At 44.8% G+C, this 25,668-nt stretch overlaps 1 protein-coding gene across 1 annotated transcript; it reads right to left on the bottom strand.

Moving 5' to 3' along the window:
• Nucleotides 1–913: 913 nt before the first annotated feature.
• On the bottom strand, nt 914–24,205 carry lnx1 (ligand of numb-protein X 1). Its single transcript, XM_068743321.1, has 10 exons — nt 23,796–24,205; nt 10,223–10,470; nt 8,505–8,660; nt 6,365–6,573; nt 5,876–6,286; nt 4,855–4,989; nt 4,066–4,243; nt 2,884–3,130; nt 2,075–2,233; nt 914–1,908 (listed from the first exon to the last, which is right to left on the bottom strand). The coding sequence occupies exons 1-10, from the start codon at nt 24,203–24,205 to the stop codon at nt 1,773–1,775; spliced, it is 2,289 nt and encodes a 762-aa protein (XP_068599422.1). The 3' UTR covers nt 914–1,772.
• Between the last annotated feature and the right edge of the window lie 1,463 nt (nt 24,206–25,668).

Below are 25,668 nucleotides of genomic sequence, written 5' to 3'. Positions count from 1 at the left end.
GGATGCTGCAATATAGCTGCCTGGTTTTAATATAAAAGGCAGGCTGCAACACTGATGTTGGGCTGTTACTCAAGATCCTCCTCAGAGGAGAAGCTGCGAATTCTCAGGCATGCAAAAAGCAGTAACCAAAATGAAGGTTTTTCTGTCTTCATATCTGACTTATCTCTCTCAGCGGAGAAGGAGCAATTCTCATTCCTATGTGCCGTGGACTTATTTCCCTTTTTTATTGCTTCCCAAAGAAAACACATTCAGTGTTACCAATAGTAAATGTAAAAACTAGATTGCATATGAGTGTGGCATTTTTCAGTAGGGAGGAGCACACGAGGCTGCATCTGGAACAACGGGACAAATATCTTGGTTTTGAGAGTTTCAGAAAAAAAAAAAGAACAGCACAGGAAGCGGAGGCACAGAGACGAACAAGAAGAATGTCAAAGCCATGCAGGTCTAACAGACAAATACTCTTATATACCGGTACTCCTAATGAAAATATATAGGTGACAGACTTATTGCTTTATTGTCATTTATGTCCTTAACAGCAGCAGCAGGAGGAGGAGGAGGAGAGGCAGCAGTGAGGAGAGACAGTCAGAGGAGACACGAGCACAAAAATGCCAAGAGAAAAGGAAGGACAAGGAGACTGGCAAGATGGTCTCTTCTAATTCAGAGAGGAAATTAAAATCTGTCTGACTTTAAGTCTCCTGATCTGTTTAATAAGAACTGCCTAGCGGCGTCTTGCCTATGCTTCACGAGAAAATGTGAGTTTCATAAGAACCCTTATGGGAGGAACCTAATTTGACTTTATTTATGCTGCATAAAGCTTTTAGGGTTGCATTTGTAGAGTTGTTATGCACCGATAAAGTACGATAATATGAGTTTTCTCACACAGCTCACTTTTTCAAATGACTTTATTGATCATTTAACCAAATGTACCACCAAAATACACTACACAGGTCAAAGCGTGACAGACGGAACCACAGCGGATGAGCCTCAGATCATCCACTGATACACAGAAACAAGCCGTTTTCTTTTCTTGAAAGTAAGAAAATGAGTAAGGCCTCCACAATGTTACCTTATTAAATATTTTAACATATTATGAACACACTGAGCCTTTAATCTTTTTAAATCTTTTTGTTTTTAAATTGCCAGTGCTTTGATAATTTGGCCATAGCATCGGAAATAGAAGAAAAAAATCCAAAACCTCAACACAGACTACTGCTTGGTAAAGTGTCATCGACGTGTCAACAGATGGAGACAACCACCACTGTCAGTACAAACAGAACGGAGCCTATACTTAAAGGCCATACCACAAACAAACAAAATAAATGTATTACAAGTGCTTTGATCAGGACAGTATTTTTTTTTAACATTTACAGTAAAGAAATGTGAGTCCACCAACGCATGTCCTAATATATTAACTAGTGAAATTGGCAATGTGTCATTTCTGTTCTTATTCTACCCACCCAAAATACTGGGTTCTGTCCCAGAGAGCTGCAGTGTCCTCTCAACTGATCGAGAAGCTCAGTCCGGGATCCTGGCAGTTCAGCGTTCTTGGAGGGGCGAGTCGGCCTCTGGTAACAATCCAGTCTCATGTTTGTCCTCCAACCTCCTGGCAAAGTCTCAGCTCCCCTTCAGAAGTGAAATGTCCTTACAGCTACAGCACTATTTGTAAGCATCTTCTGCACAGCAAGTTTAGGGTGGCCGGCCGGTCTAAAGCTCTGCCTTCCACATTCCTTGGTCAGTGTTAGTGAAGCAGCACCGGATGGCTTGGAGCGCCTCTACAGCAGGCTGCCCGGCCAGGAGACGATGGTCAGGGTGATTCTGCCTCGGAGCTCCTTCAGAAAACGCACCAACGCTGTGTGAGTCATCCCCCATGTACTCTTCCCGTTGACCTCAAGCAAGATGTCCCCGCACCTACGGAGAAGATGGGCATAAATTAATCTATTGATGCAAACTAAAAAACAACAACAACCTAAGCAAAAATAAAATTGCCTTTTGGCACATAGATATTGTGTTGAATCTGGACCAAAACCTTTTGTTCCTAGGCAGCAAGAAGACATATTCAGCACATGCTGCATACCTTATTCTGCCGTCGTTGTATGCTGGCGTCCCCTCTACAATGGAGCGGATAAAAAAAGATTGATTGCAGTTGACCTCCTCCTGACCTCCCACGATGCTGAAGCCCAGGCTTCCTGATGTGCTCCGCCTCAGTACAATGTCTTTGCAGCAGTAGAGATGCCTGCATGAGTCAAGGGAGAGATTGAAAACCTTAATCTCTAAAATGAATCTTCATATAGATTGTGAATCCATTCTGAGCAGCTGTGCAGTGGCTTGATCACTGAAGCCAGGGCTACTCTGAAAACAAATCTGCGGCAGTGGGAGAAGAGAGTTCTTACACCCTTTAAAAAAAAAAAAAAAAAAAAAAAACAATGAGAATTCCACATCAGTTTCATGAAGATTGCACAAGGTTGAGAGGAAATTGCCATTGTGAGTCCGGGCTTCGTTGTGACTCAAAATCATTTCATTGTTTGAGGAGAAGCCTTTTATTATTTCACTGTCAGCGGCGGCAGAAGTTGTTGATTGCTGCCGGCACACCGCCGACTTCCTGACAGCAGCTTTCAGGAAGATAAATTCACATGTGACAGTCCAAGCGAGGGTTTTCATTTTCAGACGCTCTGCTGATGTAATGGCTGCATGTGAATATTTAAGTTGAGGAGTTAGTTTGAAAGTATAATGAGCGCTCGACCCCAGCTGGCGCTGTCAAAATTTAACTTGCCACCAGTTGGCAGAGGTCATGAGGACCAAAGTGAGGTATGCAAATTATGAGTTTAGAAAAGGGAAGACTGGAAGAAGTGTGTGTGTGTGTGTGTGCGGGGGGGGGGGGGGTACCTGGGTAGCTGCAGCCATGACACCCACAACGGGGAATAATCGTCACTTGGCTGTGGACACTTGGTGCCGTCTGTGGGTGAGGATGTGAGGTAGGGCGGCAACGCGCACTCTTGCAGAGCTTCCTCCGGAGGACGCATCTCCAAGACCTTGAGCACGACGGGAGAGGAGGTGTTCTTTAAGTTGGTCACAGCTTCGCCTCGTGTCGCCCCCGTCAAGTCCACCCCGTTTACGTTTAGCAAGATGTCACCTGCGGAATAAGAAAATGACGGCACAGCTCATCCTCTGTCAGTGGCTGCTGCCCTGAGTTTCAAATGACCTCGTAGACCAGGTATTCATCTTCCGCCTATTTAATATTCAACAGCCTTCCTTCTACGAGTCAAAGGGAGGGAAGCCAAAGCAGTGTGTGTATTTCAGAAAGCCTCCTCCCTCATAACGAATGCGCTGCAAAGGAAATCAGAGGGCATGGCTGCAAGAGAGGAAAGGATGCGTTTGCCATGCAAATGCAAAATGAATAGTCCATTACAATATCCAAAACGTGTTTTATAGCCACACCAAAAGAAGCGGCTGCTCTAGCTGCTATGATTCAGTAATGTGCACAAATAGGACAAAGAGATTGAATTTACTTGTTGTGTGTTCCTGCTGTTGCTATGGCAGGCAGGGCGATTGAGTTTAATAGCAGACTTAATGTGTTCGTTTTGTAAGATGGATGCGCTGATGTGCAGTCGGCGTGATAAACTCACCCCGTCTCACCCAGCGCTACAGGCTACGGACGACGACTATTACATCCAGCTATTTGTTTGCGGTTCCATATTTTGCTCTATTTCAGAGTCGAATGACTTCGTACGACAAAATAATTAAGCACTAATTCTCCTCTGAATCGCAATACATCCTGTGCTTCTGTGATTATGTTTGTTTGCCTTTGTGTTTTAGTGTTAGAGACAATTTGTGGCGACAGCAGCATGAATGAACTCTATAATGAAACACGAGTTTTAAGTGTTCATCAAGTCCTCCATCAAGGATTCATCATCCAGCCACATCAGCTGACAACGAACTCACAGGACGAACACTATATACGCTGAAAGAATAACGAGTAGCACAACATTCCTTGTAGTAATGTATGAGAGAAATAATCCAGTAATTGTAAGATTGGGCGTGAAGGTAAGGAAGGAGGTTCAAGGTTACCTTTGCATATGGAACCCTCCTGTCCCACCACTCCGTCGGCGTCCACGTTTGTGACATAAATGGGCAGGTCCCACCCTCGGCTGGACATGCCACCTGCCACCGTCATGCCCAGGGAGTCATACGGCTCCTTGGTCAGAGTCACTGTCTTCTCATAGCATGCAGGCTTTTGACAAGAATCCTTTTATAAAAGACAGAATGAGAAGCCATGCATAAATTAATGATGGAGCTCTAAAAGACTGCTTTTGTCATTTTGTTGTTGTTGTTTTTGTTGTTGTTGTGAATGTAGAAGATATGAAAACATGCAGGGCATTCATAGCTGACATCACACTGCCACGCTGGTTGGGTTTTTGCATTCAAATCTAATATTACGTTTGCCAAAATATCAACAACCTACGCTCATTAAAATTGATGTACTTCATAAAATACGTTGCTTAAAATGGAAACCATTCACTTTGCATGGATGGTGATCCACAAAGACCTTTTACACTGACTTCTAACCAATCATACGTTCTGCTTCAAAGAGTGAAAATAAAAGAAATGAGAAAACTCTTTCACTGGACGATGCTGGGAAAGAGTCATGAGGGAAAAGTTGCTGTTTTCCCTGCTTTAGAAACAGAAAAGAAACGCTGCTCAAATGACCTGCTCCTCTTTGGTGGTAGAATAATACCTCCATGGATCGTTTACACCTGAAAGGGAATACTTATCATGGGGAGGAGACATGGAGGAGCAAAGTTCATCTCTGCATACTGGCACTGTTCTTTACTCAGGTGGGGAGTTTGTGTGTCTCACCAGTAGAGTCTGTTCTATATCCACAGGAGAATACGGTGGGGGCCCGTCCATGCCCCATGGGGCTTCTTGTAAGATGTCAGGTGCAGGTAGACAGATCTGACGGGACACGATGAAGTGGACACCCTCCTCGCTTGCCTAGGGCACATTAAGAAGCAAGGGTGAGTTTAGACATGAGTTGTAATTGACGCTGAAGAAATAGACATTATTAAAGAAAGATGAAAAAGATTGATACCCTCATGCTTGTAAGTTAAGTTAAGGCTCGAGCCAATAACCACTTAGTGTGGTTTTAATTTCAGATCTAATTAACACAGAAAATTATTTTTGTTTATCCTGCCAACAATCGTATAAACAAAAAAAGATATCAGGCATCCAAAAAGTAAGAAATAGTTTGGGACATAATCAACTATAAAATGGAAAGTTGTTGTTTATACATTTTGGTCCAATAGAGACACAGACTGGATGGCTGCTTCCTTTGCCTGTCATTCCTCTGAGATTTCCCGCAGTCTCCGAGCTGACTCCCCAATTAGCCAGCCCAGCCCATTATTGCCTTAATTGTACTAATTTAATTTATTCCCTTCCCTTCCCTTATTCTCTGGCAGAAAGTGCCTGCACTGAGAGGTCATCTTGGTTCCACAGAGACCCAGAAGAGCCAGTCAGACTGCACAACAGGAACTCTGGGCCCAGACACCCTGCGCAGTCAGCCGCCGCACACTGTGATTAACCACCATTAACCACAAGCACACCACCATTGACTGGCATCAACCAGGAAACAGAGCGACCCGCATGGCCTGCTCCATCAGGGAATCACCACAATTAAATACTATTAACTGAAGTGGGCGCAGACACAACAGCACAGCGCAACACAATTAGCCCGAATCACCACAATTATCTTTAATACTTCAGGGACCTGGCGGACCAGAACACCATGTTGATGGTCTGCAGCAACGCTCGCTACCCATTGGCTGTGCTACGAGCTGCTCGCTTGAATCAATACATTGAAGGAAGCGATCCGATGGCTGACCTGGATAAGCAGAGCTGCGTGTTCCGGTGCTCCATAACGAAGATCGTGCCCGTTGATGGCCAGCACCCGGTCACCAACACACAGCTGTGCGTCGCGTGCCGCCAGGCCGCCTTCCAGCAGGTGAAAAATATAGACTCCATGCTCATCTGGTCGCCTCACTAGCTTAATGCCCAGCTGTTCATCGGGAGTCGTTTTATTCAGCACAACATGGACGCTGTCATCCCTCAAAGGAAGGCTGGGCACGCCGTGAGCTAGGTGGGCCCCGGCAACATCGTGGCTGTGCCCGTGCCAATGTGAGCGGTAACGATGGCGCTGCTCTCTGAGCACAGTCAGCCGGAGGAGTTGGCACGGCTGTTTCAGGGTCGCCACGGCGTAGAAATGGGGCACGTTGCTGATGTCGATGCCATTGACCTGAAATGGCAATAGAGGCGCATTTCAGTTCCTCACACGTTCCCTGGTTACACATTCGTAAAGGTTTGACTGCGATACCTTCAAGATAATGTCTCCAGGCAGCAAGCGTCCATCCCGAGCAATGACACCTTCTCTGTAGATGTCCTGGATGAGGACACGAACCAAAGGCGTCTCATTGCCGCCGACAACGCTAATGGCCAGTGGTTCTGCAGGATCCACTCGTGTGATCTTAATACTGGTGATTTCTCCATCAGGGATCAAGTGATGCAGCTGAGGAAGCGCCAAAACTAAGAAAGAAAAAAAGTGGGAAAGAAAAGGCGTGAGTCTCGTTAAAAACTTTAATAGACAAGAAAAAATGGACACAAAAAGCAAATAACTTTAATAATAAAGTGTCAGTGAGACAAAGATATGGAGGACAAATGAGTTCATGGCGGAGAGGTTCAGCAGTGAATCCAGCTGCGTCTACTCCCTCAGGTTGCTGAAACAAACTTGTACAAGCCAAGAGGGAAGTGGATTTGGCTGGTCATCCCACTCAATGCTTGTATCGTTAGTCACATGCATCTGTGATGATGATGATGAATATATTTATTAGATAGAATGTTAGAGTACAAGTACAGTCACACAGTAGCATGTATTACAGTACAAATAAAGTCAAACATCCTGTCTAAGAGGAGCATTTCAAAAAAGCCCTTGCGGCCTTGTTTCCGTTGAAAGTCCTTCGTACATAAATCATCCACAATTAACAAAACAAATTTAACGATTGGATGCTTGGGAAAAACTTCAATTTCAAATTTCCAGAAAGATTTTACACAAGCAGAGACGCTCACACAAGGATCAGCACATTTCCAAACACCGTTTCATGCAGCAAATCTAAATGGAACCAAATGTTTCAAAAGTTGATACAAAAATATCACTTCAAACTTTTCTATTTGCATTTCTACTTTACTTGGTTTGTTTCTACCTTATTAATCATTATTCCCTGACAATAAATGAAAGGTTTTGCAAATAATACAAATAAACAAGATTCAACACGTGTTGTCCATATCTAATATTTTTTAGAAATGTGTAGTCGTCTACTAATTGTATCTCATTCAGTTGTGCAAGCTCCCACCCTTTTGTGCCCACTGGTGAATTACACATCTTGTACTGGACCGCGTGGAGGTGGGTGTGGACCACGGCCCGTAAAGAAGCGTTCCTCAAGGATTGCTCTTTGGCTAAGATCCGTGGGCTGTCTCCCGCCATCTCTTGGTCCGTCGCCTCGGTCTTCTATTCGACTCACGCTGCATTTCCTTTATTCCAAAGTCACTATTTTGTCGTGATCACAGCAGATCACATCCAGAGATCTGCCGCTGTGGTGCAAAGCCTCTCTTCATCGCACGCCCTTTCAGCCTCTGCCTTCTTTCGTTCATCCATTCCCTTGCCTTTGTTTACTCCATTGTCAACTTCTGCATCCTCTCATCCCTCCATCAGCTCTGTATGATTCTACTCTTCCATCAACTGCATAAATCTTTGTCTCGCTCCAGCGGCGGGCCATGAATAGTCAGTTTGTTCTCTCAGCATCGTTGAAGGCGTCAAAGAATAATCTAGTCTTTGATCACCTGTCATCCTTCATTCTTATGCAATGCCACATTCATTTTGTGTTCTCTCGTGGTTGATTTTTGTCCCCTTCGCTTAACCGTCATGAACAGTGGGCTGTGGAGCTTTCATTGAACTGTATCTACAGCGTCGAAAACGTTCTCCTTTTAGTCTACTCTAAAACTCCTTTTGTGCAAATCTGGTGACCCTGGCTGTGTCGGAGGAGGAAGGAGGAGGAGAGGATTTGAGTATAGTAGAAGAAGAAATGAAGGAAATGAGTGGGAGAACGCGAATGAGGTGGCGATGGGACAGAAGATGTCAGCAGCCTCGTCTCCAGTGACCTCCCCGTCACGCTCCTGTCCAAAGCGCCTCAGGCTACCGCTCCCCCCTCCTGATCGGTCTCTGATGATGCAACAGTGGACTCAATCTACGGATGAATTATTCACCAAACATATGCTATTGTTGCACTGTTGGCTCTCAGCCATGTCACATTCCACAAACAGCTGAGGGAACATTGAGAATACACACATTTAGAAACAGAGTCTTCCTCGGGGAATCAAAAAGTGTAAATGCAGCATTTCAAAGGAACAAACAGAAGAAACAGTACAAAGAGGAGATGAGATGTTCGGCCCCTGGTCCATACCTTCCTGGGGGACACTGGAATTCCTGACGTTGTCTCTCTCCTCGGACGTCTCATTGCTCACTGCGTTGCCACTCTTAGTTCTCCGCAGCACACTGAAGGCCCGGTTCAACCTCCTGAAGGAGCGGCTCCTCACTGAAGCTCGGTCAAAGTTTCTGACTGTGTAGCAGAAGGCGGGGGAGAAGAGAGGCAGTTTATAAGGTTTCCTAACTCCGGACTTGCCCGGGCATGTTTGGATCTGAATCCTCAGAGCAAATCAGAGTCCTTAATGTGTGTTTGTGATTTGTGTAACTATGAGGAGCAAAGATGAAATACTTGCAAGATACAGCATAAGTTTAATCAATTAAAATCTATTTTATGCAACTATGTGCAAGATATGATCCCAAGCGTATATGATGGTGTGTGTCATTAATTACAAATATTTGTAAAATAAATAAATAATATAATAATCTAATGTGTAATAAATTGACATATCACTGATTATAAAAACACAGAATGTCATGTTGAAATTGAAAAGAGATGCAGAATTTACAGCATTAACTGAAATGCATTTGCTATTCATGCATATTATGGATGCATACAGCGTACAGCTGCGAGACACCCTGGAAATAAGCGGAACCTTCTTTAGAGTACAGTGAGTTCTGCAGCAAACGTTGAGCCAGACAACTTTGTCGTGCTACTTTCAGCAAGCTGAGCTGTTGTCATGTTTGTGGTTGGGGAGCTGCTGTCATGCGGCGGCTCTTTAATTAATAAACCCATCCATGCTGAGGATAGTCACATGGTTGCATAACCACTAGGCATGATGTAACTCTGTGGCTCTAGTGGCCACATCTAAAAGAGACCCTCCCAGAGAGACTGCTGTCCAGCACTTTGCTCCTCTTGAAAATAGTCAGGTTACGGGAGGCTGCAGCAGCGAGGCAGCAGCTCCAGCCTGGCTGCACTAAGCGAAGCTCCGGGCAGCGAGCCTCTGCAGCACCCCTCCCTTCCCTCTGCGGGCTCCGAAAGATGCAAGGGCTCCTGACAGCCACATTATTCTTTAAAAGCGCCAGCCACCTCTGAAGCTGACAGCTTGTTCAGCAGTTGTGCCGTTTGTGGTAGTGGGCGCTCAGCCGACTGGGCCTAAAGTGCTGGTGCAGCGTCATGTGGTAGGGTATGGTAGGGTATGGCGGGTGGCTGTAAAGGGTTGGAGGGCCGGGGAGGAACACTCGTGACCGTTTCTTAGTCTCACAGGTGGGAGGCTCGGAGTGAGAGGAGCGTTCGCGCCATTGGGTATGAGCACACGCTAACATCTGCTCCATTTAGCCCACATCTGCCTCCAGTTCTCCTTGACTGCATCATGTACCTGCCCTCTCAGAGACTTGTGCTCCCTGCTTCTCCACTCAAAGAGAGATTTTATGGATTGTTGAAAAAACAAGGCAGTGGAGCTAATTGGCTGATAGGATTTCTATCAGAGACTATTAGGCTGAACAAAGACTGCGTTTGAAGTTTGGCTGTACAGTACATTCCACTTGAGCAGGTTTAACTGTGCATTTTGAGCACTGTTCACAGGAATCTAGCTTCAGTTGGAGACTATAACCGTGGCTAGAAAGCACTCTCTACTAATTATTGATTTTCAATCCATCACAATAGCAAACCCTCCCTCTAGCCATCTCGGTGCTTCTCACAGCAGGGTGCAACCACACACACAAACATTCACAAACCCTTCACCCGCTCACACTCACTCTTCTTGGTGCTGCTGCGGGCAGCCAGGCTAGTTGTGCTGCCTGACTGACTGTTTTCCTCCATGCTGGGGTCGAAGCCAGGGTTAACCAGGCCAGGCTCGTCCGCCAGTAGGGCCACAGCAGCGGAGTTTGGGCCGTCATTCGGCAGTGTGGCGATGGTGAGTTCTGATGTGCTGTCTGTACATTCCCCTTCTTGCGAGCGCCGCTTCCTGTCTGCCGAGAGCCCATAGTGAGAGGCCCCTTTACACCTGCATGCAGGAACCAAAAAAGACAGTTTCAAAGTGAGATTACCGAGTCGGTTAAATACACCTAAAACAGGACCTGCTGATGAAATGAGGACAGAGGCTCTAACAAAGGACGCTTTAATTCTGCAGGAAGTAGAGAACAGTCAAAGTCAAACAATTCATGTTAATGGTAAATGAAAAGGTCATTCTCTAATGTGAGCAGACTTCAGCATCGCCCCCAGCCCGAGGCTCTTTGTACACTGACCTCCAGCTACTGCTTTGGGACGGCCTCACACAAAAACTGCTTATCTGACCTCGACACTCAAGCAGCAGCTTCGAAATGCCACACAAGCCTGTACAATGAACCCCAAGAACAATCGAGGCAGAATACAGTTCATGGTGCTCTTGATCAGAATGTACAGTATGCTGCGTCTCTCTGGGAATGTGCCAGAAATGTTATGTTTACCCTCATAGAGGAGAGAAGTGCCCTTTACTGTTGCCTGCACGCCGTCTTTTGTGGCGGCGTCTTTCATCACATGTAGGATGAGCTGTCGGTGGCTGTGAGTGCGAGCATCCGTGACAGATGATTGAATACAAAAGAAAACAACCGTCTGAGAGGGGGGTGGGTAACTGTCACAACACTTGAATATAAAACCGAGTACCTCAATGTTGCCTCCTCCCTGCCAACAACATCACATCACATTTACACTCTCTCTCTCTCACACACACATAAACACACAGATGCACACTAGTGTACAATTTCAGCAAGATAGTATCCTACATGCCATAAAAGGCTTTTCACGCCGACATTATTGAAATGGGAAATGTTTGTGAATTAAAGACATCTCTACAGAGAGGGGCTGCTGGAGAGCTCCCTCCATCTGTAAGCTGTAAAGCCTTTGAGCTGACGCTTCACCAGAGGCTGAAATAACATTGGCGTGCCTCTCTGGAGCCATCAGCACAAACTTTAGCTGGGTTTTAATGAGCTGGATCAAACCCAGGCTACACCTCAACAGAAGCCCGGAAAATTGAGACCTGACACCCATTCGCCGCACACGGCTTGGGCATTGCTGGATGCTACATAGGTTTAAGGAGAAGCAAGGTGCAATATGGTGGTCGTTGTTGTCGAGAAACAGAGGAAACAAGACTGATGGAGAGGCTTTTGAGCCCCGGGATGCCGTTCCCCTCCCTGGAGTACCGCATTACTAGAAACAGCATTTCGTCTGAGTAACAGACCTGCCAGAAGAAGTTGTGCCCTCTGTTCGTACTTCACAGGGGAAATCATTTCATCCTGAAGCAGGCTCTATGTTTATCTTGTAGCCACGAGACTTGGTTACGGCATTAAACAAAGCTGAAGTACCTATTGATCCCTCCTGTGACACATACCACTGTGTTACAGTGCATGCGGGCGCATGTGTTTACCTGCGCCTGGGCCGTGCCATCCGTTAATTATTGTAGCTCATTCAGCCGGGAAATAAAATACCGTCAATCACGTCCATGCAGAAGCACATCACTTAACCGGGAGAAGTGGTCGACAGTGGAGGAGAGGGCAGAGCTGCACCCTGTAGAAGCCTTCCTCACATCACTCACTATTAATTGGAGGAATTCAAGCAGCATAAAAATACCGTCTTCAGTAAATAATGTCAAACCTCAAAATAGATACATGTGTACCTTTCTGCTCATTAAATATTGCATGTACAGCTTTCCTCTGGTTTTAACCACAGTTAAGATCACAGAGCATCTGCTACTGTATTTCCTGAGTTGTTAGACATTTTTTCTTCTCTGCACAGAATTACATGAGCATAAAATATTATTTACTTCAGTGATGGCATAATCTACTGAAAGTCATAGGAATTAAAATAACCAACATTTTTCAGCCTCATAAAAATGTGCGAGGCTGTTGTCTGACTAGCACATCAATGGCTGCTCAGATAATAAGTTAAGTGTTAAATGTAATCTTTCCATAATATAGGAAACTAATTTGCATACTAACAAGAACTTGAAAATGCTTTTTTTGGATGCAAGTTGTTACCGAGTCAAGAAGTAAAAGAAAGACAATTATCAGTGACCTTATGGATAATGTTGAGTCTTCCAGATAACAACGATGGCCAGTGAGGAGAAAGCTGGGAAAAAGAAGGTAAATCCCAACTTTGCTCATCTTTTAATGTTTCACAAAACGCAATCAAAATTCTGGCTGATCCAATTCTTTGGGTTATGATAATAGATACAGTTTTTAGCATTTGACCCAAAAAATGACTGCAGTAAATCTGTATAACCGTAATCATCTCAATATTACATCACTTTCTCTTATAGTCACAATAATTAACCAAAAGCATGAACGATCTGAGCTTTAATTGTCCTTAATGATATAAGCCTTCCATCAGCTGTAAAATCTAATATTTCCATGTAGATACACATATATGTACACACACACTTGCTTGTATAGGACGTCTGATTCAAGCTGACTAACTGGAATTAAAGCCTTGGACAACATTCCCTTTTTAAGCGAGGGTAGTGGAAAATGGAAAACCACAGTCAGTCAGTGGCGGAAAACACTGTTGAATACAAGTTCATTCATGGACATAAATCTTACAGACCACCCAAATGTTAGCGAAATGTCTTTCCAAGTATTAGTGCATGCACTCTACACACAAAGTGTGAGGACATAAGATGTGAGGGGGTTCATTTCTCACATCTGGACTGGGATTTTAATCTCCGACACAATGACACCCAAATAAAAATATATTTAGACGTGTCACAGGGACCAACAAATTCAAGACACAAAACAAAGAGCCCAACGAGGCTCTGCGTCTCAGAGAGCACAGCACACGGCAACAATTTTATTTAAGGTTGTCATTAGTATCTGCTTCCTTCAGGACTTCTGTTTCGAGTTTCAAGGCAAGGCCGTTTTCATTTTTAGACTAGGAATGTATGATAGTTGTATTTCTCACCAGCGTGATCCTCACGTTCAAGTTTCATTACCACAGTAAGCAAACACTTAAATATGCTGTATCAAATGAGGTGTGCTTTCACCTACGCTTATAGACTCATATGTTTTTTTTTATTTTTCTCCCAAAGCATGCTTTCTGGAGGCAATGATCACCAAGCTTTGAGGATGCTTGTTAGTGCTTCAGACTGTGCCTCGGTCAGCACAGCAGTCAGTTATCACATCATCTCTCTAAACCCCCGGGATCTGCAGCAAGATAGGGAGCAGCAGGACATCGAAACATCCACTGCACTCATCCTCTCCCCCTCCCTCATAATCCCCCCACCTCCCGCTCCCTCTTTTCCTTCACTTACTTAGCATAGTACGAATTACCCTTGATGTTTAAGGCGATGTCGTGGATGTGCCGAAGTGACCCGACCCGGACAGACTCAGCTTGACTCTCGTGATGTGAAATAAACACCAGCTCACAACTCATCAAAGCCTGTGAGATTCTCCAATCCTCTTTAGGGGTGAGTGGATTATCCCTCCTAACCCAAATACTCTGTGCTCTGCGACCATGGACAGTCGTGTTGGGCCACACTCCACTTGTAGTGCAAATTACCTCCACTGAGATAACAATTTCCCATCAGCCAGTCAGTGTGCATGCTGCAGCTGTGTAATCATGTAAATGGACTGAAATCCAAAGCATTGTTTATTCATAAACCTTTCCTCATCCGACTATGGGGGCTCATCTGGCTGACAAGTTGGACTAAGGCAGCGGGCTCCCTATAATGGGACATGCAATCAAACTGATAGATTAGAAATAGTAGATTTCAGTCATACATGCTACAAAAGACTGGTGCTTAATGTATGCTTCATCCATGTCCAGGGAGGGAGGAGTGATAGGTCTTTGGCACGGTTATTTTGGGAGTTGGGGGAGCGAACATTTTGGGATATTTTGGTTTAGTCGAGGACTTCCGCCTTCGCCCTCATTAATGTGAAAGCAGCAGGCTGCCGTTCCTGCTGAGCCGTTCTGACTCCGGCAGCTTACTTCCTGATGCTCTTGAAAACACATCAATGATAATAAACATGCAAGAACCTGAGAGAAAAAGCAAATAATCTCTGGTGAGTCTGGAGGTAGCCTGCAGGTACAGCATTAAAAAAAAGAAATCAAAATCCGTCAGTCTCTTCGTAACACAATGCTAAGAAAATATTTAAGCCCAGGAATGTCTTAAGGGTTTGTCCTGCCAAACACACACACACACTAAACATATATTGATCAAGAATTAAACCTTTTAGTGAGATCAGTTTAACAATTACGGTATTCCTTTGTCACACATAGGCCACATGCCAAAAACATCAGGTAAAGCTTGACAGGGAACACGCAGAATGATAGAGTGATATATAAGGAGAGGGAGTGGAGAGACACAGTAATCCAGTTAATGATGAACGAGAGGAGTGTTAATCAGAGAATGCGCTGGTGTGTTGATTGGATCCGCCTGCTGTGATTGGTAATCCCATTTGCTGCATGAGGAAGGGTGAAATGGCATATTGAGGAGACAGTCACTGTTGTGGGAGGAAGTTTTGGCTCAGCCTGTTTCCAAAGACGGAGCTGCTACGAGTGGAGGTTTTAGTTCGGCATTGCTTGTTACAGCAGATGAAGATAAATGCACACCCAAACCTAACGTGAGCGTCTTTGCCTTTCAGCTTGGTCCGGTGCAGCGAGCCGTGTTGAGTTCATCTGAGTGTCTACAGTTGCCGAGGCCTCTCTGTCCGGTGCTGTGCTGGCCCAGTCCGCCTGGTACTGACTCGTGAGTCATGGCTTTTTCAGCCAGTCAATAGGCTGATGATCAGCTGAGCCCTGACCCCATCAACGGACTGGAAGAGCAGCATTCTTTCATTCTGCATTCAGTATCTGGTTTCAGCCAACAGGTCGGACGTCACTCTTACAGCCAGTAGAGAAGAGGCAGAGCCCAAGCCGGATTTCACTCTGCTATAAGTCTCATAGAAGTCTACATTAACAGTGACCGTTTCCCCAGTCCTGCAGGGAAATAGTACATATTGGTAGTGCGCTGGTCGGAGTATTTGAATACTCACACTCATGACACGAATCTGCTCCTATAGTTCACTTCAATCCCACAATGATCAGGACTGCGGGCTGAAGACTAGGGACTAGGTAGCGCACCACTCTCCAATTATTGGACAATAGGTTCACGTAAATGAATCCGTCTGAAACAATTTAGTTGCAAAAACTGCTGTAACAAGTAATATTTTATTTTCAGCCATTGTGCAGGTCGGTCTATAGGACACGTGGGCTACACATTTACCAACACATTAGTATTCAGTACACTACTACTGTAATCTCCTCCACACTACAGTAGAGAATCCCCACTGGTTTGCTCGTCCCACATTGCACCGTTTAGTCTTACTCACTCTATGCCACTAGCCCTTTGGCACTGTCCTGCTTTCTCTACCTCCATGTGCCGTGGTATGCCTGCTGGAAACCGAGCCAACACTGATCAGACCCAACCCACAGCCGTGGGCTTGGCTGCTCACGTGAGGGATAAACTCCCTGCTGCTCTCTCAGTCGTCAGTTACATTCTGCCGGCTCCCTGCTGAGCAGGCTGCTCATGTAGATCCCAACACATGAGCCAAACACAGATAGGAGGCTGAAGAAAGTCTCCCATTTACAACACGCCAGGCCTCAAACACTTGAAACACAAGCCAGACTTTGACCACACTGAGGCAAAGGTTGACAAAAACCTACTTGGACTAAACACACACATCTTCGGCGAAAGTAGGACACCTGATGAGTCAGCACAGATATGGAAGTGTGCTGCGTTGGAGAAACAAATAGGCCACATTTAGGTTGAGTAAACCTTCTCTTCTCTGCATACTGATACAAATATCTGACCACCTGGGCCTGGCTGCTGATCTGAGGCTCATCTGAGGCTCACCTGACAGGAAGGCTGCGCTAAAGCACACACTTATACCTGCTGCTCACATCCTCTCATGAATAAGTGAATGCATCCATTCATCCATTCATCTGCCCTTTTGTAACTGTGTATTCACACATGCATACTTGTGTGCACTTCAATAATACATGGCCACATCTGTATTTTGGTGTGCAAATGTTATGCTTATTTGTTTTATGTAATATGAGAGCTATGTCAGAACATTCTCTTCCCTGAATTCGTCCCTGTTTCACTTTGTCTGATCGGGTGCGGTGCAGACACGGCTTAAAACTGCATCTTGGGCATTTTGCAGTCTAATTGTACACCAAAATAAACGCAATATCACCATAGTGTTTGCGCGTAGATAAAAAACATTTGACACAACAGTGTTGTATCCTGTAGAGTAGACTTCAGGAACAGAAATGCTCCCTTGAGGGATTTGCAGAATGTGCTTTACTTTTGATATCTGATGTGAAGAAATAATTAAGCTGATTTAATGTTATCTCATTTGGAGAGCTTTGCAAGTTTTTCAGTCGTGGAAGAAGTAGGTCCTTTGTGTGATTTACGATTATCTTGAAGCTACTGTCCCACTGGCCTTCCCTGTATTTCTGGCCTGTGTGATATAATGAGACAGGGAACGCTGGCTAACTCGAGATCAGGGATTTATTTTTAATCCAAACAAAAGTCTAATTAAGGAATCTGTATAGAGCAAGGGGTGGTGCGTGCCTTTAAGCAGAGACGGACCTGACATGCTCAGATTCATTGAGTGCATGGCGGCCAGGCAGCTAATCCTATTTGAATGCAGCTGCGCTGAAGACGCTGGGAGTACCCGCTGCTCCCGCTGATCAAACAGCTCCTAGATAAGGACTGAAAGGACCAAGGCTAAACTAATCATGTCTAAGGCATTTCAGCACAGACCCAAAAGTGAACATAGATAATCATTAATGCTATGTTGCTTAGGAAGTGAAAAAACAACAACACAATCACACAATCTAGGTGCTCCCCTCTCTGTGTGCCAGTGCTGATTGTTTATTGCCTAGTGCTGACAGTTAAATAGCAGCAACCATATTAATTTTTTTCATCACAGGGAAACTCTTGCTTTGGAGTGTTGCCCCCCGAATCTAGCCCCAATACTGTCTTTATACAAACATGCGAATGCACGTAAAACTGATGGCATCCGCTCTCGTATTTCACAGCTTGTAAACTCTGCTGTAATCGCATGAATTAAAAGGAACGGTAGAAAGCAGTGTGGATGGTGGAGAGAGGAGCAGGCAGCCAGTGGCCACAAAGGGGATGCTGGAGGCTGCTCCTGTCAACAGTATGGACAAAGACAAATGGCGTTCACTGTTCTCCAGCCAGGCAGAAAAACACCACATCCACCACCACGTTTGTCGGCTCCTGCACTCTCTCTCTCCATCATGTCATAAGGAGAAACACACACTCTGTATGTCAACATGTCTGACTCTGTGTGTGTGTATGTATTTATAAATAAGAGTGAAACGACCCTCATACCATCAACATGGCAAATCTGATGGATGGCCAGATGGAAGACAGGCACAGAATGCCGCCTTACACGTTACTTGCTCCGCCCCGCGATGTTTTTTTGAACGGCTCATCCACGGTCTTTTTCATCCTCCCCTCCTCTCATTCTTCTCTGGACATTATCAAATGAAAGGGTTTCATCCCTGCCATGGCTCTTCTTCCAACCCATTTGCCTGCTTCTTTGCTTCTCCTCTCCTTTTTGGCATCCATTGCTGTTCAATATGGGCTCATGGTGGCTACAGGACTAAAGCCCAACTCAGCGGAGCGAGCATACAATGAAACGAGGGGATTTGCAGGGCCCTCCATTGTTCAGTGTATTCATGCAGTATAATAGAACATTTCCGTCAAGCTGGAGAGAGGAGCAGGCGCCCAATTTGGGGATCAGAGAGCACTGGCTTCACATGGAGCTGCTGAATATAGTCAACATTAACTCCCCCACAAAGAGTCTGAGGATGAGGAACCAAGAACAGAATCATGTGACATTATGTGTGGTGTAATGGGTCGCCTGCTGCATTGTTGACTTCAGCTGAAACAGTCAGTAAATTATTCAATACATTGGCAACACTTTTGGTAATGAGCAGCGCTAATCGATAGTGCAAGCCACAATGGTTTTGCGCTCTCTTTCTTTCGTTGTAAATTGAATTCATTTTGGTTTTGGTTGGACGAAAAAAAGAAATATAAAGCTCTATTTCTGACATCTTTGAAACCAAATAAACCATAATTGCCAGAAATTGATGAAAGCAGACTTTAAGTTTCACCCCTTGTGTCGACACTTCTGACCATTATGAATGCATTTAACTAAACAAAAAAAAGGCTAAATCTGTTATGTCTATGTTGAATGAAGCATGTTTTCAAAGAGAAGGCTGTGAAGCTAAACAACAACAGCTGTAGTAAAAACATCAAAAACAAAACTCTGATGAAGAATGAAACGAAAGATTACAACAAGCCTCATCATTTCCAGATACTTCATCTTGTTCAGTGAGAAGCAAAGTTATTCAACCCCATTTTATATTTATATTTTATATTATACTGTATCTCTAAATAGATATGTGATATTAAACAGACTTTAGATTTTTAATGCCGAGGTGCAAGGTCTGCTCCAAAAAACGCCGTAGTTACAACTGCTCCTGTGCTGAGCAGCACTCGGTGACAGACACATGGTGTAAAGCCTACAACTGTGAGCGGCAGTGTTTTTATATTTTGTTCAAAAGAATACAGAAGTCACGTACGCTCACAAAAGTCACTGAAGAGAGAGCGAGCAAGAGAGAGAGAGAGAGCGCGCAATGCCATGCTGCAGTGTTGTGGTGCTGAAACTGTCCTGTAGAAACCATATCCTCCAACCCTGGCGTCCCTTTGTCACAACAACCCGTGACCAACGGCACTGGAAAGTAATTCTATTGGTTATTTTTGTACAAGCATTTAAAATTGAAGATGCAAATGTAGACGTTACACACAAATATGACATGACTGTACTGCACAAACACACAAACAAACAAGCAAATAACTGGTAAAAGTGACAGACAGGCACCAACGGCTGCATGGACGGTTGATGGATGACAGCGATGGGGTGATGTCGGTGAAAAGATGCAGGAGGAGGCGGAGTGTTGTACTCACAGCTCAGAATAGAGGATGTGGAGGTTGCCTAAATTGTCTGTGTAGTTGGCCGGGCTGAGCCAAGGCAGGACCAGCAGCAGCAGAGCCTTCATGGTCCGAGCTTGTCTCTTTCCCCTCTTTCCCCCCCTTCTTCTCTTCTCTCTGCACTGAAGCCCTGTCTTCTTCTATCCCCCCCGTCCTCCTTCTTCCTTCTCCTCCACCTCCAATCCTCCAAACCTGGATGTATTGACCCCCAACCCCCCACCCCACCCCACCCCGGTTGCCGAACTTCCTTCTCCGGAGGCGCTCCTCAGATCAACACTAATCTCTCGCTTCCTACCTTTTTCTTTCCCCCTCTTCTTCTTCTTCCCCCCTTTCTCTACCGCTGTGCCCGCGGGAGCTTGGCAGCGTCTCCGTCTGCCTCAGGCTGGCCGCCTGGTCATCTCAGCTGCAGAGGCAAACGGGCCACTTGCCAGAGACGGAAGATAAAGCGGAGGATAGGGAAGAAGCGGCAGTAGGAGCAGGTGCAGAGGAGAAGTCCCGTTGTGGTACGGGAGGAAGAGGAGAAAGTGCAGGAAGAAGAGGAAGGGGACTCATAGGAAGGTGGCACATTTGGAATACAATTTGAGATGTGCAGCCCCTTAATCTGCTCTGGGCACTGGTGAGTCGTAAGAGGATTTGTGCTCGTATGCATGTGTGTGCATGTCTGTCTCCTCGGTGTGTGTGTGTGTGTGTGTGTGCATGTGTGTGTGCCTGTGTGTGTGTGTCAGGCTGTGACTTATACTGCAGCAGAAACCACTGAAGGGGTGGGGGGGGGGGGGATGGAGCAGACCAAACAAAGGCTGGAGTAGAGGGGGTAGCTGGTGCTGCTCTGATGGACTCTGCTGTCTTCACAGTCACACGCACAAGGGTACTCTCAAACTACACACAAACATGTACAACCTCTGCGTTCACCTCCCCCCTGCCTGCACATGTTGGTCCATGAAAGGGGTAGAAAGTAGAGAGGGAATGCGTCGCCTCCAATCCCTCACCCCTCCTCTCCAATGATGGACTACTCTCTGTGCAGCACATTTCTCTGATCGCTCAAAAGAATCTGCCGACATGTGTGTGTCAAAAAGAAAAATGAAAAAAACAAAACAGCATGACCAAAACACACAAATGAAACAATACTCTCTGGAATTATGAAAGCGCGTCGTTCTAAATCACACGAGAGCGCAGACAGACACGGGGTGAAGCCCAGTCTGAACCCCACATGCACCTTTCATTCATCCAGTCGGCCATTCATATAATCAGCCAATCTGGGAATACCTGTACCACAAATAGGGAGTGAAATATAAAGCAGGGGAGCAGGTAATGCACAATAACACAAGCTGGACCCGTTTGTCATCACCAACTGTTCTCAGGGGCTGTTCGGGGATCTTGGGAGGCTCTGACTTTTGGGATGAGACTGGGAAAATGGTACGCGTTGGCAGTGGGATACATTTAAAGACTGTTTTCAGGTGTGTGCTTCTTTCCTGCATCATTGCCTTCCTGTTTGCTCTGACCTTCTGCAGGAGCAGCATAACTTCATATGCAAAGTACTCTTTTACTGTGTAATCTATAATCATCCCATTCTCTTCATTTCTACATTTTATTTATTTGGCTACTTCATCCTAAATTGATTCTATTTATTTTACCTCCTCATATCGCTGACCTCCACCATCTTTTTCTTTCCATTCCTTTTTCTCTGCGTTCCCTCTCAATAACCTTTCCCCCCACTCTTATCTGTTTTTCATAGCTGTGAGCTTTCTGCTACCTCAGAGAAAGACACTTCACGGGTGTAAATACCCAGTCTGAATGAATATTTCAAGGTTGGAGGTACTGTGGTTTCAGGCTGAGTTTGCCTGTCTCTCTGTGTGTGTGTGTGTGTGTGCATGTGCGTGTGTTTTATTGCATACATACATGCATAATGAGGCAGATTTTATCCTACAGTATTTGAACCATACGCAGAGCAACAAGACCACAGGGCATGCAGGAAATGGAGATGTAATTGGATTGTGACAGGATGCAGTTTGTGCACAGAAGCCAGTCTGCCCCACAGGAGTTATTTCACGTGCTAGCACATTAGCGCACATCTTAACATCGATATGTTTCCTTGATTACTCCTTTTCATTGTCCAGTCACAGCCGGCAAAAACTTATTCTGATGTGGGTCTTGGGATTTTGACTCACAAGAGTAGCCTATCGCTGAGGACTATTTTATACTTTAGAGAAGGACTATTCATGTTAGGCAAAGAACAACATGTTGCTGATGCTTGAAAGATCTAAACAACACAACTCATCTCTCTCAAGCCATCTTAAGGACACATACAAAAGTAGCTCACATATTCAGACACAAACCATGAGATTGTACTGGAAGTCGCCAAAAGGAATTTTCATTTCTTCTACATTCAAGCAATTCCCAAAGAGAATTCCTCTGTAAGCTCAACAGTAAAAATATTTCCCAGAAGAAGAAAGAAAGAAATGCTGTCAAGGCAGATCGTAAATAAAACAAAGCAAATTAACTTGACTAATTCAAAAAGTATGAGAGCAAGAGACGTTCAGAGCAGAGAGAACCTGTTTGTAGCATCACCAGCTTACATCCACATGTAGCTGCATGTAGCTGGCCTCAAACATGAGACTGACGGGAAGAAAAGCTCTGGCTGGCTCAATTCTGAATTAAAAGGAGCAAGAGCTGCCATGGATCATAAAATGATTGAAGTTTACTCCTGCTTGTGCAGGTTGTGTCTAGAATTAGAATATATTCCACCTAAGGCCAATAAAAGTCATGAATGATTAGGTGAGTATGATATCAGCTCTGACCAGATGGCATAGCTCACTTCCAGACCTTTTGAAATACGGCTAGAGATAACGCACAGACACTAAAATACCTTCAGAAAATATGGTCGGAGAGGAATGTTGTTATAAACCACATTGAACACGCCCTGAACCTCACGTTGGTGTCTACATGCAAGGGCCGTTTAATTTGTTCTTGCGCTTCTTGGCTTTATATTCATGATGCAATTTTTTGTAATTCATTCATATTAAATTAAAAGCCAATGCAACCTGCAAGCAAAATCAAACAGTGTCATTACTGTGTAATAAACACTTTGAAAGACATCTCACAGATTCTGCCATAGTATAAAATCTGCCATCTCTACATGAGCACAAATTTAAAAGTATATAAGTTTAAACACATTCTACCCGCAGGTGTAAATAGATAGAATAAAATACATGTGCAACTCATCACCAGAATTGTTCATGAGACATATGTCCCATGTCTCGCTGCCCAGATCATGGATGAAGAATTGGTTTGGGTTGAAGATATATTTCTGTTATGGTTACGGGATAACTGGGGTCTCAAATTATGGACACTTAGTTATTCTTGAGGGACATTTATAGTCACGGTTAAAAGAAACTTGAAGGAGGGAATTGGAAGTGAAAATTTGCTCCAGACAAACAACGGTGAGCTGCTGGAGCGCTTTGCACTATTTTGGGGTTGTTGCTGTTCTTTTTGAAACAACAGTGTTAAGCCACCAGACATGAAGCTAGTTGAACACCAGCGGGGGGGTTTCTGGGTCGACAGCGCTCAGTGTAAATAAACAATGGCAGTGGAGAGAACGGTTCTCCTTGCAGCACTTGTTCCACAATCTCCATGTAAAATCGGATTCAAAAACACTTTGTTGGTTTTTCACAAACCTCGTTAAACATTCGGCCAGCTATCGCCTAAAGCAACATTAACCACAATCTATAGTAGACTCAACAAAATCAACCAAAAAATAAGCGGAGCAATGCTGAGAAAGAAATAGACAAGATAGAGCGGGGAAAGGGGGTGTGTGTGATGTAAGACTTAAAAGAAAGCAGAGAAAAAGACACAAGACTTTATAGACCTTTATACAACTAGAGGTTTAAGTAGGAAACACTTTTCTGCCTGTGAGTGATGTGTGGTGAGATGTGTCAATTATCCCAGGGGCTTCTGGGCTGGGGGAGTCTTAATGAGTATTAATGATAACACAGCCATATAACCAGAGGAGCTTGGCTGATTTTAGATGGGAAAAACTGGCTGGAGGAAGAACTCATCCCTTTGGCACACCTGTGGGTTAAGTGTGATGCTCGGGCGAGGAAGGGGAACTTAAAGTGTGGGTTTGCTGAAGGCCATTGGCCGTTTTAGCTGTAGGCAGGTGCGATTAGGACGGTAAGGAGAAGGCTCATCCGGAATATTGCTTCCTTTCTTTTGATGTCAAATGCTAAGTTACAGGCCGACGAGCGCTCTCAGAGCTTGCTTCTACATTGCGTTTTATGCCACTTTTATCTTACCTGCATTTGATGTGGTCTTCCAGCTCCCCCCGGCCCATAGTTTCAGTGCAATGGTCGGTGAAGGGGCAAGCCACAGTCAACTTGTCCAGCAGTTTGTGCACCAGGAGACTGGGCTTCCTGCAGCTCTGCAGCATGAGGGGCGCGCGGCACACGGGGCAGAAGTCACTCTCCAGCAGGAAGCTGGTGAGGCACTCCTGGCAGTATGTGTGTCCACAAGGTGTGTCCAGGGGCTTGATGAGCGGCTGCAGACAGATGTGACATATGAGGTCGTCGTCCACCTCATCTTTGTAAACATACTCGTGGTTCTCCTCCAGTTTATGACTGTGACCGCATGAAGCGCACAGGTCAGGAGGAGGTGACAGCAGCCCGTAGTCAGAGGGAGAAAGAGGGGGAGCCGATGCTTCGGCCATCTCCTCGCCTACTTCTGGGAGTATGTTTTCTTGCGGGATACTCATTTATAGTGCAGGTGTATGGGATGTCTGTTTAAAGCCGTAAGGAGGTCAGTGGCAGCAGGAGCCTGTGGAAAACAGAGAAAGATGAGAGGAATGACTGAGGGTAAAAGTACAAATAAAAGAGCGCATGGCAAGCAAACGGCAGAAAAACTGTCAAAGTAAAAGCACCAGTTCAAAACACAATTCTTACACTGTATGATTTTTATAAGGATTTGTAGGGCAAAAACATCAGAGCCATAATCTGAACATCTTTTAAATGTAATAATACTGTACAAATAAATCAAAATGTATTCAATAATTTTTACTTTATTGCTAATTGACACTGCAACTAAAAAGTAATTAATGACCATGTATAAATGCAGTGGAATAAAAAACTATAATATATTCCTTAAAAACATAATGGAGTACATGTTCAAAATTGAATCAAATTGAAATCCTTATCAAAATTGTTCATTCTTTGCAGCGATCATTTCAGTCTCTGTCCATCCCTGAAGAGAGAGAGAGAGAGAGAGAGAGAGAGCCATCTGATATTTTGAAACTGTGCAGCCGGAGCAGAGAACTGTCTTATTCTCTTTCATGCACTTGAACAGCGGTGCACGTTGTGTGCAGCAGTCCCACACACTGTTCTCGCTGTGGTTTGTTTGATGTCCTCCACATGTTCATGAAAGTGAGATTTCTCCTCCGACTGTGGGGACATCAATGCCCCTCATCCCAGCAGCAAATATAGAGACAAGTATGCACAATCAAAGTCTCCAGTATGCACTCACATCACTGTCAATCTTTTATTTACCGCTACGCAGGTTTGTGTCGTGCGAGGTAATGTGATGATATCCAAAGCAGGAAGGCTTTCCAAGCACATGGACACTGACAGATGGGCTCAGGCAGACACGCGTCACCTTGGCAACAGCCATCTAGTTGGCACTAGTTGCTTATTTCAGGACCCCACATTGTGCCTTGGTTACTGAATGAGATGCTCAATCTTGTTAAAAAATACCAACAACAGCAACATAAATTGTGAATAAATAGAATGCGGGACACATTCCTGTTTTGTGCCAAAGATGATAAAAACTGAGAAAAATAGATCTGATGTCTAACCCAAAATACTGCTGCAAAACCCACCAGGTAGGTTGTTACAACAGGCTATGCATATTCCTTTCACTGGGTGTGGTGGGTCTTTAATTAATTATAAGAGGTGCAGCAGTCTTAACAAAGATCAGCTCTCCTATCAAGATCTGCCGTAACATGTCTGATTCATCACCCCCCGCTGCGTCTGAAGCATGCCCTGATCTCCTGAGCTCATTCGTCACTACACAAGAAAGAGACAGGCAGAGCGCGTACAGGGAAATATACAGAAAACAAATATCCACCGGCAGGAGAGGAAAATGGAAAAAAAAGTAAATCAAAGTTAACGAAAATTTCCT

This window comes from Brachionichthys hirsutus, chromosome 9 (assembly GCF_040956055.1).
Source record: "Brachionichthys hirsutus isolate HB-005 chromosome 9, CSIRO-AGI_Bhir_v1, whole genome shotgun sequence".
Lineage (NCBI taxonomy): Eukaryota > Metazoa > Chordata > Actinopteri > Lophiiformes > Brachionichthyidae > Brachionichthys > Brachionichthys hirsutus.
The sequence above is the reverse complement of the archived record's forward strand: the minus strand, read 5'-3'. Positions and strand labels throughout refer to the sequence as shown.

Bases quoted from the DNA above. Each gene is read 5' to 3' on its own strand.
- lnx1 (XM_068743321.1), bottom strand. From the start codon at position 24,205: ATGGCCGAAGCATCGGCTCCCCCTCTTTCTCCCTCTGACTACGGGCTG. The intron at 4,244-4,854 runs GTGAGACACACA...CTTTTATAAAAG, and splicing joins ATATAGAACAGACTCTACTG to GATTCTTGTCAAAAGCCTGC. The intron at 1,909-2,074 runs GTATGCAGCATG...TCTTCTCCGTAG, and splicing joins TACAACGACGGCAGAATAAG to GTGCGGGGACATCTTGCTTG.